Source organism: Plecotus auritus, assembly GCF_963455305.1.
Source record: "Plecotus auritus genome assembly, chromosome: 7".
NCBI classification, from domain to species: Eukaryota; Metazoa; Chordata; class Mammalia; order Chiroptera; family Vespertilionidae; genus Plecotus; species Plecotus auritus.
Window position 1 is genome coordinate 168899570 of NC_137774.1, and position 15494 is coordinate 168915063.

Sequence of the window (15494 nt, forward strand, 5' to 3'; positions counted from 1 at the left end):
AACATAGAAAGTCATAAAAAATTATTACAACAGGAAAACACAAGATACAATGGTTATACCAGTCTAGGCCAAGCATGTCAAACTCACGGCCCGTGGGTCGCATGCCTTATTTATTTGGCATCAGCCTTTGAGTTTGACATGCTTGCTCTAGGTCAGTGGTTCTCAACCTTTCTAATGCCACGACCCTTTAACACAGTTCCTCATGTTGTGGTGACCCCCAACCATAAAATTATTTTTGTTGCTACTTCATAACTGTAATTTTGCTACTGTTATGAATCGTAATGTAAATATCTGTGTTTTCCGGTGGTCTTAGGCTCTACAGCAGCGGTTCTCAACCTGTGGGTTGCGACCCACAGGTTGAGAACCGCTAGCAGGGTCGCCTAAGACCATCGGAAAACACAGATATTTACATTACGATTCATAACAGTAGCAAAATAACAGTAGAGTCTACCAGCCGTGGGCAAACTACGGCCCGCGGGCCGGATCCGGCCCGTTCGGCTGTTCTATCCGGCCCGCGGAGCCGAAAGAGCGGAGGGTTCTCTTGCTCTCCCCTCCGCTCCTTTACTTTGAATTTATATTAGTTCACACAAACACTCCATCCATGCTTTTGTTCCGGCCCTCCGGTCCAGTTTAAGAACCCATTGTGGCCCTTGAGTCAAAAAGTTTGCCCACCCCTGGGTAGGCCATCAAAGACCAGTAGATACAAAGAAGTCTAACTAAACCAAATTCCAATGAGAAACTATCAAAGAACTATACTGTTTTTATGGGACCTATCACCTATGCTGGGAATCTGTGGATGGAAGAGCAGGCCTGGCATAGGAAGACAGATTTTGTTGGTATGAGAAAAATACCCTGAAGCTTTTAATGACAATATGACTGGTATAATCGATTGTAAATAGAAGAACTCCGGATGTGGAAAAAAATTGCATTCAACAATTCTCCCCCAGAGGAATTTTGGTTAAAGACAGACAGACTTGAAAAGCAGAAAAATGTCTCATTGTTTTGTCCAGCACTTATGTTTCAGAGCCCTTCTGGCATTACATCTAGAGATGGACTGAGCTTTCAGTTATTTGAAAATGTCAAGAACTTCCAGGAAAAGTTATTTTCACTGAATTAATATTAAATATGATATAAAGTTAATTTCCACTGTTTCAGAAAAGAATGCAAGTTGTATAGCTATAATATTAAATGCAATTCCAGAATAGTCCAGTCTTTAAGCAGTATATTCATTAAAAATAGACAAAAACTCACTTCCTGATAACCCATTAGGAAACCTTGAAAAGGACCTACAGAAAGCTTATAGAAAGCCTAGCAAATATGTTATTCCCCACTAAGGAAATCTTTGAACCGAAAAGAGCAGAAACCACAAGGAATGAGAAATGCACAAACTTGTTTTTTCCAGAATTTAGTATTTTTAAAAAGATAGAAAGTATAAAAATTATCAAAAAAATCTTAAAAGGTTTATTTTGGGGCTAAATGCTTGTACTAAACTTTTTCTTATAATTGATTTAAGGTAAAAAGCAAAAATTATATTAAAAACACAGCAGCTTCAGCTGTCCAATATAAAGCCCATCTGCAAAAAGGCGGGACAAAATGAGCTGACGAAGCAAATATTCACATCACGACCTCAGCAGCAAGTTTCAAATGGTTTCAGTTCCCAAGGTCTAAAACAAGGATCATCTTGCATGCTTAGATTCGACTTCTTCAAGAATCCACTGAATGCCATTCAAAAACCCCGTCAGAGTTTCAGCCTCTGTATCCTGGACCTAGGAGCAACCAAGAGAGACCATTATCAGTAAGAAACTGAGTCCAACATCTTATGATGATGACGACATTTTTCTAGACACCAAAAAAAGGACTAAATATATCCCAATAAACTTTGGATGAATCATTCAAGTATTGTCTTCTAGACAGGTTAGATAAAAATATGATCTCATATCTTTTAATTTACCAATATAAGGCTTATTATTTATCCTTGGGGATAGGAAGATCTACCATTTCCATGACTTGTTTGTATGTATTAGAAAAATAATTCCCCCAAAAGATCCACTTTGAAAACAAGAACATTTTTGAATAAACCCAGCTTGTCAACTGATAAATGTAACGTCGTATTGCAAAAACATGTCTTTAAGACTGCCACTTCTCCTAGTGGTAAGTCAAAACCCCACTTAGGAAGGTACACCTTTATTAGTAGCTTTCAAATTGTGTTCCAGTTTCCAGAGCTCCTTGAAAGGGATAGGGGGAGAAAGGAAGGAAGAACATCCTCTAAATTCTTCAGCAAAGGCATTTCCAATATTAATTTTCCTTTATTTTACTTAGGGCGAGCATGTCAAACTTGTGGCCAGCTTGACTTAGGGGCTTTCATGTAAGGTTTCATTTGATGAAAAGATTCCATGATTAAAATAAAGTTTGGAGAGCTAGAAACTCTAAGATGGCATCTATACTTCTGACGGCCCTTAAAGCATAATACACTAATGCTGAAAAAAAAACCATGATAGTGGCATCTAAAAAAAAAAAAATCCCCAATTACTATTCATTGTATCTATGACAGGAGACAAGTACGAACAAATGATCAGCTGAGACTATTGACACCAACCAAAATATCTCACATCAATTAAGCTATTAAAACTAACTTTAGAATACTGTTCTGTTTCATTAAAGAGAAAGAGTAGGAAAGAGTAAAATCAAATAAAAAACTGAAAAATAAAGTAATATGTTTCTCACCAGAGAAGATAGGACCTTACCATCCATGGGTGGTTTAGATGATTCAGACCCAGCTCATGCGCCACATAAAAACAGGGCATTCTTTTCACATTTGCCTGAGAAATACAAGATAAAACCAGCATTGGTCTTCCTGAAGATCCAAAGGCTGGGTCTGTCATTGCCACAATACGAGAAAATTCATCTTGCCATTCATGTCCTAAGGAATGAAGTCAAACTCTTAATTTGCATTACTTGCAATAGTTTCTAAAATAATTAGATTAAAAATTAACAGAACAAGGAAACAAAAAAATTACCAGGACCCAAACATAACAAACTGCCTCTATTGCTTTGTTCATTTATTAATGTCATAAAGTTACATTAGGTAGTCTTGCAAGGATACGCATTTAGGTGAAATCAGAAGGGAGGGGAATCATAGTACTATTCAGATGTCTCTATAATTTAAAAGAAAAATACCTTGATATAGATATTTTCCTCTCACAAATTCTGTAGCTATCACTACCCTTTCTTTCAAAGTCCTTAATTTTCAAAAATTTAAACATATGGTTGGGTCTAGCTTTTTTATGCAAACTAACAATCTCTGCCTTTCACTGGAGTATATAAATCACTGACATTTTGTGGTAGGCAGAATTTTAAAGCGATCCCCAATGACTCGCACCCTTGTATAAACCTTCCCCCTTTGAGTGGGAGAAACCTGCAAATATAACGGGATATCACTGTCATCATTGGGCTGTATTGTTCTATTAGGGACACCGTCCTCAATGAGCCTGACCTAAGCAGGTGAGTCCTTAAAAGGGATGAGATTCTTCTAACAAGAGAACTAAGAGCTGATAAACAGGTGTTCTTTTAAACCACTAGGTTGGAGGTGATTTGTTATATACTGATAGAAAACAAACATGTAATGAATTTATGAACATGGGACATTTAAATCTATCATATACTTCTAGGATTTGGACTTGTTCCACCTGTTCTTTGTTCCTTTGTCTGTCTTGTTCTTTCTTTTGAATTGAATTTTTTTTAATGATTCCATTTTATCTTCACTAGTGGCTTATCTAATTACTAGAGGCATGGTGCATGAAAATTCATGCACTGGAGAGGGGGGTCCCTCAGCCAGGCCTGCCCCCTCTCACAGTCTGGGAGCCCTCAGGGGCGGGAGGCAACCCGGCGATCAGGGGAAGGTGATGCCCCATCACACCTCTGCTGCTGCCACTGCTGGCAGCACAAGCCTCGGCCGGCCCTGGTTACCTGAGCCTCGGGCGGCCCTGGGCAGCTCGGCAGCTGCCATCCGAGGCTTGCCTGCGCCTCAGGCCGGCCCTGGGCGGCTAGGGGGCTGAGGGGACTGGGGGACTCCGGAGGCAGTCGAGCGGGAGTGGGGGGGCCCGGGGCTGAGGGGACTAGGCGGCCGCCATCTTGTGGCTGTGGGTGCTGCCATCTTTGAGGGCGTGGCATCAATTAGCATATTCCCTCCTTATTGGCTGTGGGCGCCGCCATTTTTGAGGGTGGGGCAATCAATTAGCATATTCCCTCCTCATTGGCTGTGAGCGCTGCCATCTTTGAGGGCGGGGCAGTCAATTAGCATATTCCCTCTTTATTAGATAGGATACCTCTGTTACACTTTTTTTAAAGGTTGCTCAAAGATTTACAATGTAATTCTTAACTTATAACTGTCTACCTTTAAATAGTATTATACAATTTCACTTATAGAAGAATATTACAATAGTATATTTCCATTTCCTCCCTTCAATGCTGTTGTACTATTAGTATATATTTTACTTAAAAATATCATATACCCACAATACATTGTTACTATTTTCCTTTACATAATTATAAGGAATCTAAAATTAGAAAAAAAATTTTATATATAATTTTATTGTTTTCATCCCAGGGTTCTTGATTTCTTTTTGTAGATGCAATTTTCGATCTGGTATATTCTTCTGCCTAAAGAGAGTCCTTTAATAGTTCTTCTAGGGCAAATCTGTTAATAATAAATTTTCACAGATTTTGTTTGTCTGAAAAGTCTTGATCTTGCCTTCATCTTTAAAACATTTCTTTGCTGGACATAAGGTTTCCTCCCCTTTGCAATACTCTACAGCAAGCATGTCAAACTCAAAGGCTAACACAGGCCAAATAAACGAGGCACGCGGCCCTGGGCCGCGAGTTTGACATGCTTGCTGTACAGATTTACCTTCACTGCCTTCTAGCTTGCAGCAGTTCTGTCAGGGAGTCTTTGTCCTTACCTATGGCCCTTTGTAAGGATCTTTCCTTCTGCTCTGGCTGCCTTCAAGATATTCTGTTTACCTTTGGTTTTCATCAATTTAGCTATGATATATCTAGATGTATTTTTCATTTATTAGGTTTACAGTTCTCTGGGAATCTTGGATCTGTGGCTTGTAGTCTTTCAGTAATGTTGAAATATAGGCCATTATCTGTTCAAAATTTTCTTTATCCCTGTTCTTACTCCCTTCATGTTTTTGTACTCCAATTACACACATATATGTTAGACCAGGGATTGGCATATTACATTCCTGTGGATCTGTCTTTATAAATAAAATTATTTTGGAAAACAGCCACGTCCACTAATTTACAAATTGTCTATGGCTACTTTTGCACTGTAACAGTAGTGTTGAGTAACTATAAGAGATCAAATGGCTCATGTAACTAAAATATTTAATATCTAGCCTTTTAAGAAAAAGTTAACTCTCCTTTGACAGGTTCCCCCAGCTCTTGGATGCTCTGTTCCCCACTCCTTCTCTTTTTCTTCTTTGTGTTTTAATTTGGATAATTTCAACTGAGCTATCTTTCAGTTTTCTGAAGGTTTCGTTTGCCAAAAAGTCAGTTGAAGAAACTATTCACCTGTTATCATATTTTCTATATTGAGCATTCCCATTTTACTCGTTTAATAGCTTCTTACTCTCTTGCTAAAAATCCCTATCTGTTCACACATATTGTCTAATACCTTTTCCACTAAATCCTTTAACATGTTAATCATGTCCCTTTCTGAGAGTGACAACATCCAGGCAATCTGTGAGTCTGGTTCCACTGATTACTATATTTCTTGATAATGGGTCATTTCATTTTTATTTTTTGTGACTTATAAAATTTTAATTTACTGCTAAATGTTTTATATAAAGCCAGTAGAAATGTTTTATATAAAGCCAGTGATAAAGAGGATTTACTCCTGGAAATAGACATGATTCTCTTGGTAGGCCATTAAAGCAATAGGTCAAGTCCAACCAGTCAGTAGTTAAGATGGATGTGGCTTTTATTTTTATTGTTAACTTCACTGCACCATAAACTTTAAATTCTTTGAGGAATGGGCTGCTGCTACCATGTTCTGAGTGAGAACAATACATTATATGATTTATATCCTTCCTTATTCACAGGGATTTGAGGGAGAAATTACAACACTGACTTTGGCCCCAAAATATTATTATTTCATATTTATATATCACCATAATGGCAATTATTCAGAATATATAAAGAGTGTTCTCAACTAATCTACTTAATTAAAGTAAACATTCCACACCACACATCTCTGTATCTGGGTAATTAAAACAAAGGTAAAAATTTTCAGTTATCTGCATAAATTATTTGAATAGGGCCAGAAGTAAAAAAAACACAGCAATAACAAAAAGTGCAGAAGCATACAATAAATAGTATCATATAGTTATAGTTTTAAATTTTGGTATGCATAAAAATTCTGTAAGTGCTTGTTAAAACCAAGCAAACAACAACAACAGAAAAACAGATCCCAAGACACAATCCCAATCTATGAATCATAATCCACCATGGTAGGAACCAGGCAGTTGTTTTTAACAAGCTCCCCAAGTGATCCTAATACACATCAAGGTTTGAGAACCCACTGTTAAATAATGGTCATAGGATCACACTGATAAAATTAACCATCATCTTCTGCAGAAGCCACAGTAAAGCCTAAAAAATATTTTTTATTTGCTTTGAAAAGCAAGTGCTTTTAAAACGAATATACGATAATGCTTACTTTTCTGAGCTTCAGCATTTGCAACATAGATGAACCCATCAACAACTTCACACACCTTCTGAATTTGTGGAATTACACTGTATCGGCTTCCTTGTTGATCATCCCCTTCATTCTGTAAACTGAACATCTTGTTAACTGCACTTGTATGCTCTTCTCTTGCTCTATCTCTTTCCTTTCTATAAGAAAATATGTAAACATAAAACATAGTCAGACACTAAACAGGCTGCATTCCCTTAAAATATTCCAGTCCTTAAGTCACCAAGTAGGAAGCCTTACCTGGTAGTTGAATATAATATCAGGATGTTGAACTTATGTTGGTTGCTCAACTGAAAACTGACCCCTGACCCAATACCTAAAGGGAAAAATTACAGTTATCAAAAAAAGTTATTAATAAAGACAGCTAAAGATCAGATTGAAAAACATTACCCAGAATTTTAAAAATTCTACAACTTATATATAGCTTTGAATTAAAATGGAATGTTCGTGTTGAAAAAGATGTTGTTTGCAATTTCCATTCACTTAGTAATAAAAACATAGACAAAGAACTGCTAGGCTTGCCCAGCTGGTGGGCTCAGTGGTTGAGCGTTGACCTATGAACCAGGAGGTCCTGGTTCAGTTCCCGGTCAGGGCACATGCCCGGGTTGCGGGCTTGATCCCCAGTAGGGAGTGTGCAGGAGGCAGCCAATCCATAATTCTCTCTCATCATTGATGTTTCTGTCTCTTTCTCCCTCTCCCTTCCTCTCTGAAATCAATAAAAATATATTTTAAAAAAAGAACTGCTAGGCTTATAACATTCCTTTTCATATCATCACTCTCTTCATTAACTTTATCATCATATCAGCAGCAGTTGCATCATAATAGCTACTACTATTTATCCTCAAGACTAAGACTCATTTTCATATTTTTATGTTTCTCATTTGTCTTACACTCCATGTACACTAGTACATTCAATGAAATGGCTCCACCCTCCCCACAAAAAGCTGTTTTTAAATTGATAAGGAGTCATCAATGGCAACTTAGAAAATTGAAAAAATATGGCAGATACTAAAATTTGGAATTAAACTTGATTTAGAATCTTGACTTTGCTATATATGGCCATGTTTTTGTGAGCCTCAGTTTTGTTACAGAAGTATAGAAGTAATACATTTTAGGGTTATTGTAAGCATTAAACAAGACTACATATGTAAAACTATTAGAATGACTGGTAAATAGCACATTAAGCGCCCAGCCTGTTTTGTCTTCTGGACAGAAAGTATAGTGTCAGTCACCGGTGACTGACCGGGCGCTTAACGTGATAGCAGGTGCTAAACAGTACTAGCTTCTTTCAACTTTATATCTGAATCATCCAACTTTGTTATTTGTCCTTCTTTCTAAACCTCTTCCTTCTTTTGGCTGTTAACACGCAGGGGCTCATTTTCCCTCTTGCTTCTTAGAAAGGGCATTCTCTTCTCCCATGGCTCCACTTCCTTTTGTTATATAAATGTCCTCTTAGATTTTGTCCAACCCTCTCCATCCTCACTCCCACCCTTTAGTTTAAGTTGCCATCATCTCTCACTTGGACTTCTGCAATCACTTCTAAACAGTGTCCGACATCCACTTTTGCCCTCTACTATCATTCTTCCAATAGCATGTGGAGAGATTACTTAAAAATGCCTAGTATCTAGCCAGTGTGGCTCAGTGGTTGAGTGTCGACCTATGAACCAGGAGGTCAGGGTTTAATTCCTGGTCAGGGCACATAGTGGGGTTGTGGGCTCTATCCCATGTAGGGGGCATGCAGGAGGCAGCCAATCAATGTCTATCATCAGTGTTTCTCTCTCCTCCCTTCCTCTCCCTCTAAAAAATAAAAAATGCCTAAATAATTACATCTCTTCCCTTCAAAGCCACTCCCTTCAGACAAAGAAAACATTAATATAATCTGGTCTCTACTACCCCTGCATTATAACCAATATAGTTGTCCAAATAAGCTGAGCCATGCCACACCTTCTGATGTCACCACATATACAGAGATCTTGGTGGCTGGCACTGCAAGCATCCCAAGCCAAATGACCTGAGTCCTCTGGCCACTAGGCCTGGTGCACAACCCCCAACCTCGGAGATCACAGAAGTAAATTCCACCATGACCTTTGTTTTCATCAGAAACTTCAAGATTTCCCTCTCAACACATCTAACCTCAGCCCAATATGATCTCTAGGCTGTTCTGAACGCACCACCTTGCCAATGACCCCTCCTTCTAGTCTTCCCTGATCTTGCAGGGTTTGAGGCATAATTAAATTGGCATTTTCAAACAATCACTCCAGCTGCTGTCTTGAGAATGAAATTGCCATTTCATAATCAACAAATTTCCCCATGTCCCCAACCTCTTCTTGAGCCATCCCTTCTACCTCATGGCTTTACCTGAAACGAGCCTGCCCCTATGTGCCGCTTCTCTCACTGTGGACTCTCATGTAACTCTCTAGGTTGCTTATTCTCTCACATCTCAGGGTAAAGAGGTAGGATCAATGTTCTCTTTACTCCCCAATGCCGTGTCTTAACCATTACTCACCAACCCTCTTGAAAAATTCCATCTCTTTGAGACACACACAGCATTCAGCTATAGTCCCATCTCTCCTTCCTTGACCTTGTAATTTATAAATTTCCTTTTGATAATCCCTTCCTCCAAACATTCACTGAAGATGTCAGCACCTGGTTCACAATCTTCCTCTCCATCCTCAGAAACTTCAAAGTCCACATGGACTCCATGATTGTCAAATCTTGATTTCTAGCCCAGATTTTGCTCTTGAGATCTGGATGCATAAAGTAATCCACAAAGTCACTTGTTCATTCATGCATCAAATATATATTGAGTGCCTAATATGTGCCTGATACCTCAGATCGAGCTAAGAAAAAGCTGACAAGATTCCTGCCCTAATGGAGCTACAAATGGATTGCTTACTGGTATAGCAGGCATCTATCTCTACACATTCAGTCAATTCTATATCCTTCATACTTTTATCACAATACTCGAGGCCCAGTGCACGAATTTGTGCATGGGTGGGATCTGGCTGGCCCACCCAGGTCAGGGCCAATTGGGCCAGGCCGGCCAGGGGGAGGAGCCATGGGCGGTTGGTTAGCCAGCCTCGCCCCCTGGTCGAACTCCCAGTTGAACTCCTGGTCGAGGGTACAATTTGCATATTAGCCTTTTATTATATAGGATTAGTGGTTTCTTAATGCATCTCCATGTCTTTATAACCCCTCCTAATCCATTTTCCACTTAGGAGCCAGATTGAGCTTACTAAATGCAATCTCGACCATCTCACTCCTCTGCTTAAAATCCTTCAAGAGCTTCCAAATGCTTAAGCATGGCACACAAGTATCTTCTCACCTGTACACTGTACATACACAGAGCTACTTCAAATGTGCCATACACACCCAGGGTGTTGTGCTTCTAGAAATGTAGTTCTCACTGCTTAGAATATTTTTACCCTGTCTTTTTTTGATTGCCTACTCCTACTCATCTTAATGACCATGTGAGGCATCTTCTTCAATGTGATGCCTTCTTTGACCCTAAATTTTCTACCCAGGAACTAATTGCATCATATTCAAATCACCTGTGCATTTGTCTTTGTCCATCCTAGACCAAGTATCTTCAGGACAAAGATTTTTGATATGGTTTTAAATCTCTGCATCTTTAGCATCTAATAGATGCTCTCAATAAATGAATAAGTAAAGCTAGATTATATTGTCATTTATATTTATTATATATTCTGTTTACCAACTAACTACATGGTTGCTGTTGGGTTCTGTTTTTTGTTTTGTTTTGTTTTTCATAGAAAGAAGGGGAAGGGGAAAATTAAGCATTTTTGAAATTTCTATATACAGTATGTGAAAGTATTTTACACATAGCAGATAGGAGCCAAATGGTTTTTGCTGTTAACATTCTTTTAAAATATAGTAAATATTGTATAAATATAACACCTTAGCTACTTAATTTACTTTCACATAATCTTATGTTCTGGATTGCATAAACTTTAGGAAATAAGAGGAAGCTTACCTCTTTTAAAAAGTACATTCATTCTTTCAGTCCATTGGCACCTGGGGGGCTCTCATTAACCAAATTACTGTATTTCAGTGATTTTCAACCTTTTTTATGTCATGGCACATGTAAAGTAATTTTAAAATTCTGCAGCAACCAAAAATATATTTTTTGCTGACCTGACCAAAAATAGGTATAATTTTGATTCATTCACACCAAGAGGCTATTATTATGTTGGCTGTTGTCATTATTTTATTTGACATTCTAAGGGAAAGGAGGTCAGTGTAGTCCCAGACTACAGAGTCAGATACTGCATGTTTTAAAAATTCTTGTGACACACCAGTGTGACTCTCACATCACACCAGTTAAAAATCACTGCTATATTTCATCACATCAAATAGTTAATTAAAAAATTAATTTATTTCTATTTAACATTAGTGTCAAACTCAAAGTGTTAACTTATCATGTACTGTAGATTAACAGGAAAATTACCATCAATTTGCCTCTGAGGCAAACCAGCTGTTGGGCAAAGTTCCTCAGAAGACATCAAGCTCAACACCAAAGATGTATTCAGTTCTTCCAAACCTGGTCCAAACATAGCAAATCGGGGTTCATTCTGAATAATCAATGAGTGTAAAAATGAGGTCACTGCTCCATACTTAGGACGGCTAGCTTTCGAGGATCTTCTTGTATATGGACAGCACATTTTATAGCTGTATGAAATTGTCACAATTAGAAAATTAATACAGAAAAAACTTAGCCAGTTATTTGCTCAACAATGTATAATTTATTGAGAATTTGCTAGATACAAGGATACAATGACTATATAGTTCCAATTCTCATGGAGGGCAGTGGGAAACAGACACCATTATAATATGTATGCCAAGTGCCATGACAGGGCAAAGCATGAGGTGCTATGGGAGCACTAGTGGTCCAGAAACTGAGAAAATCTTCCGCAGGAATCATTAATTACTTTCTAATCTTTCATTTAGATTCTCTCATGGAACATTTGGCCTAACACTTGTTTCTATGGTTAAAATTCACTACATAGAGCAGTGATCAATTGGGGGAGATTTTGCTATTCACCCTCCCCCTCCCCCAACTCACACCCCTAACCCCCCAGCTCCAGGGAACATTTGGCAACATCTGGAGACATTTCTGTTATCACTGCAGGGGGTCAGTGAGGTGGTACTACTGACATCTAGTGGGTGGAAGCCAGAAGTGCCTCAAAACATCTGCTCCAAAATGTCAACAGTACCAAGACTGAGAAACACTGCACTGAAGACATTCAGCATAAATGTTCCTATGGATTAAAAAATATATAACCAAGTTTCTTACGTACTCTTATTAACAGCCTCAAATGTAACAGTTCAGTAAGTGTTAAATATAAAGGGAGGCTCAGATATTCCTTACAGATAACCTAGCAAACTAAGAATCACATAAAAATAAAAACAACTCAGTTTCTTTTAATAGCTATAAATGTCTAAACTAGCAATTCCACATGTTATTGAAAACGAAAATAAAGTTACCCAATCAAAATAAAACCTAAAGCCCTTTAACTAAATCAAGCTGGTTAAGACAATTACTAACCTAATAAAATAATCATGTTTAATTTGGAACCTGTAATCCAAGAAGGAAAAAAAATCAAATTTGAAGCTAGACAGGTCAGGCCAAGCCTTACTACTTTAATTAGTTATATAAGCCACTTATAGTCTGAACTTCAATTTTTCCAACTGCAGTACTTAAACAACAATCAACCTGGGGTTGTAAGAGTCAGAAATCATTTTATTTGCTCACAAAAGATAGGTACTATGATTATTACTATCCCTAGGGAAAGTTTGGTCTCACAGCATCAGATACACTTGATGCTAGGTTGGCTGTGGGACCAGTTGCTCAATAACATTAATTCTCTCATCTACATTATATTCCAAAATGTCAATGCTTTGGGTTAGTAAGAAAATCGTATTGCCCAGAACCTTGAGGATGGTTTTCTCCTTGCCAAAGAACTGCTTTCTGATCTCTGGCCATTCCTTTTCGGGATATGGAAAATATTTACTATTGAACAAAATGACAAGTGTTCTAAAGATAATGAAAATTTAAAGAAGAGTTTCACTTCTTGCCATATGAACTATGTATATTTACCCAAATACTCTGGTCAGGCATCACAGGAAAGTAACAAAATGAAGGAAGTCATTTAACTTAATCCCAATTTTCACAAAAGGACACTAAGACCCAAAATCTATGAAAATAATTAGTAGTGGGACTATTGACTTGTAATATAGTCAAATTTAATATCTTCTCTTTAATTCATAAAACTAGATACTTACACTGCCATGTAGTCAAAAAATGCACCATCAGTGACTTCAGACATAGGTTTTTTTAAGATGTCCAGATCTGGAAGAGACTTCCAGTCAACAGAAGACCACGAAGGAAGGTCCCGCAACAGAAAATACCTCCACAGAATCGGATCTCGAACAGTTTCATTCCAGTAATGACTTGTACTTCCCAACTGACACAGATCGTGAGGTGAGAGAAATGACAAAATATAGAGCTGTACGTCAATCTGAAACAGAGGAAAGCGGCAAGTAGGTGAAAGGGGGGAGTAATTTATCTTGGAAAACTGTTTTCTGATAATAAATGAGAAAAATTATCATCATCATACTAGGAAACCTAACGTCAACTGAACAGTGTCTTAATTAAATCTATCAGGATAAATTACAGTATCAACAAAGACTTGTTATACTAGATAACCAAAACAATCACTGTTTTCCCCTAACGCTATCATTCTGAAGTTATTTTCCTGCCATCAGGGGAGAATCCGAACTGAACACTTAATTTCTGATACACTGAAACCAACCATTTTTCAAGCAAAATAACAGTTTCGTTCATTTCTTTCCATGGGTATTTTGCCATACCATTTGGGTATATTACTTAGGGAAATAATTTATTCTTCAAAATAAACCTTCCTCAAGCAAACTTCTGATTTTATCTCTGGGTCACACCCAAGGGTAAACCTGTCATCTGAGCGCCTCAGTAAAATCTATTAAGTTGTTTCAAGGGACCTGTGCCGGGGGGGTGGGGGTGGGAGTGGGGGTGGGGGGTGGGGGTGTAAACCGGGGAGGAGGGGGATAACCGCGGAGGCATCCCGAAGCCAGCTGTTCTCAATTCCTGATGGACGTCGGAGGGAGGTGTCAACAGCCCATAGGAGAAGGGATTTTAATAATTTCTAAGAATGTCTCCATCTCCCTGACAAATCGACCAACAAATGCCGTGTGGGATTCTGCGGCCTGCGGGTCCTTTACTTCCACTGGAAGTGTATTCCGAGGCCACAGCCTGACCCCCGGAGGGTGAGTGTGGGAGACCCCACGTGTCTGGGACACGGAGCCTGGGGTGAGATGCTGCGGACACAGGCGGATGCTTTCCCAGGCTGGTGCCCTCACCGCCTTCACCTGCCGTTCTGGGCGCCCTCGTCCCAGGCCTGTCTGGGCAGACACAGAGCGGGCGACCTGGCAGGTGACTAGGGCGCTCCCCAGGCTGTGTCGCTGGGACCTTCGGCCCCGCTGCGCATCCGGGGTCACCGCCTGGGCGTGTCGGGTCCACTGTGGCTCCCGGGGCTGCAGGGACCGGGCAGACAGCGGGGCGCGGGGAGGTCCCAGGCTCCCGGGTGGCCCGGACGGGGCGCCCCTCCCAGCCCTGGGGTCTCCGCGGCCCACCCCACGCTCACCGGCAACCGCGTCAGGGTGCCGGGCTCCTCCTCCGCCTCCTCGCGGGAGGCGCGGGGCGCCGCTCGGTCCTTGCCCACCGACTGCCAGAAGCTCCTCCAGCCGCTGAGGATGGCCGCCTCCAAGCGGCCCCAGTCGCTGTGGGGCGGCAGAGGGGAGCCGCACCGGCTGCGTGGCTCGCTTCCCGCCATGGCCGCCGCCGCTCGTGACGTGACTCAGGGTCACACGACGCCCCGCCCCCATCAAGCCCCGCCTCCTGGAAGCCCCGCCCCTGCCCCGCCCCACCACCGAGCCAGCTCACCTCCACAGACCAGCAGGAAACCGAGTGGAGAAGAGCGGAAAGCTCCTGCGGACAGTCACTCCCCTCCCCCCCGCCACCACCCCCGACTCCAGGCCTCAGCCTCAGCCTCAGCCTCAGCCTCAGGACACAAACACTTGTTTAGTACTATGTGTAAGTCTATTTCAAAGAGATCACATCGCTTAATCTGTTCCAAAGAGCACTCTGCTAACCTCTCCCGTGACCACAAAATCTCTTGCCCCCCTCCATAACGTCGTTACCTGACACAAGATGTAACCTGTTTCCACTTTACCTGGGCCCAGACGACTCCTTCTTGTTCCATAGATGGCCCTCGTCCACTCTCTGGGGCTTTCTAACCGATTGCTTCCTTCTTAGTACCTAGTGGGGTTTTTGGCTGGTTGTTTTTCAGCCCCCAATTTATCATTTGCTTTTTGGAGGGATTAACATGAATTGATACTAGAGGGGCGGTCAGAAGCCCAATCACCAAGGACCTTATGCCAAAATGAGGTGGCGAATATAGAAATGTAAGTGCATTTTAAAAATTGCTGAACGTACCTCATTAAAGGGCAGCAAAATGCGGCTAGAATAAACCAGATATGGTATGGCTGAAATCCCACTATTTTTACCTCTCAAAATGTGTCCATCTTACTCCCTTTGTGCAGCCTTACTTTAAACAGAGCTTTATAGTTACCATTTCTCACATTACAAGATAATCGATTATACTGAAATGGGTATGGTCTC

The 15494-nt window shown here is 40.3% G+C and overlaps 1 protein-coding gene across 5 annotated transcripts; it reads right to left on the reverse strand.

Moving 5' to 3' along the window:
* Nucleotides 1-1447: 1447 nt before the first annotated feature.
* FBXO4 (F-box protein 4) lies at nt 1448-14666 on the reverse strand. 5 transcript variants are annotated; one of them, XM_080678470.1, is made up of 7 exons: nt 14458-14666; nt 13061-13296; nt 11226-11446; nt 6998-7073; nt 6777-6897; nt 2745-2819; nt 1448-1766 (listed from the first exon to the last, which is right to left on the reverse strand). In XM_080678470.1, the coding sequence occupies exons 1-7, from the start codon at nt 14644-14646 to the stop codon at nt 1677-1679; spliced, it is 1008 nt and encodes a 335-aa protein (XP_080534596.1). In that variant the 5' UTR covers nt 14647-14666; the 3' UTR covers nt 1448-1676. The 5 variants fall into 5 exon arrangements, with proteins under 5 accessions (XP_080534596.1, XP_080534597.1, XP_080534598.1 ...); XM_080678471.1 differs by having other exon boundaries at nt 2725-2819; XM_080678472.1 differs by having other exon boundaries at nt 6722-6897.
* Nucleotides 14667-15494: the final 828 nt, after the last annotated feature.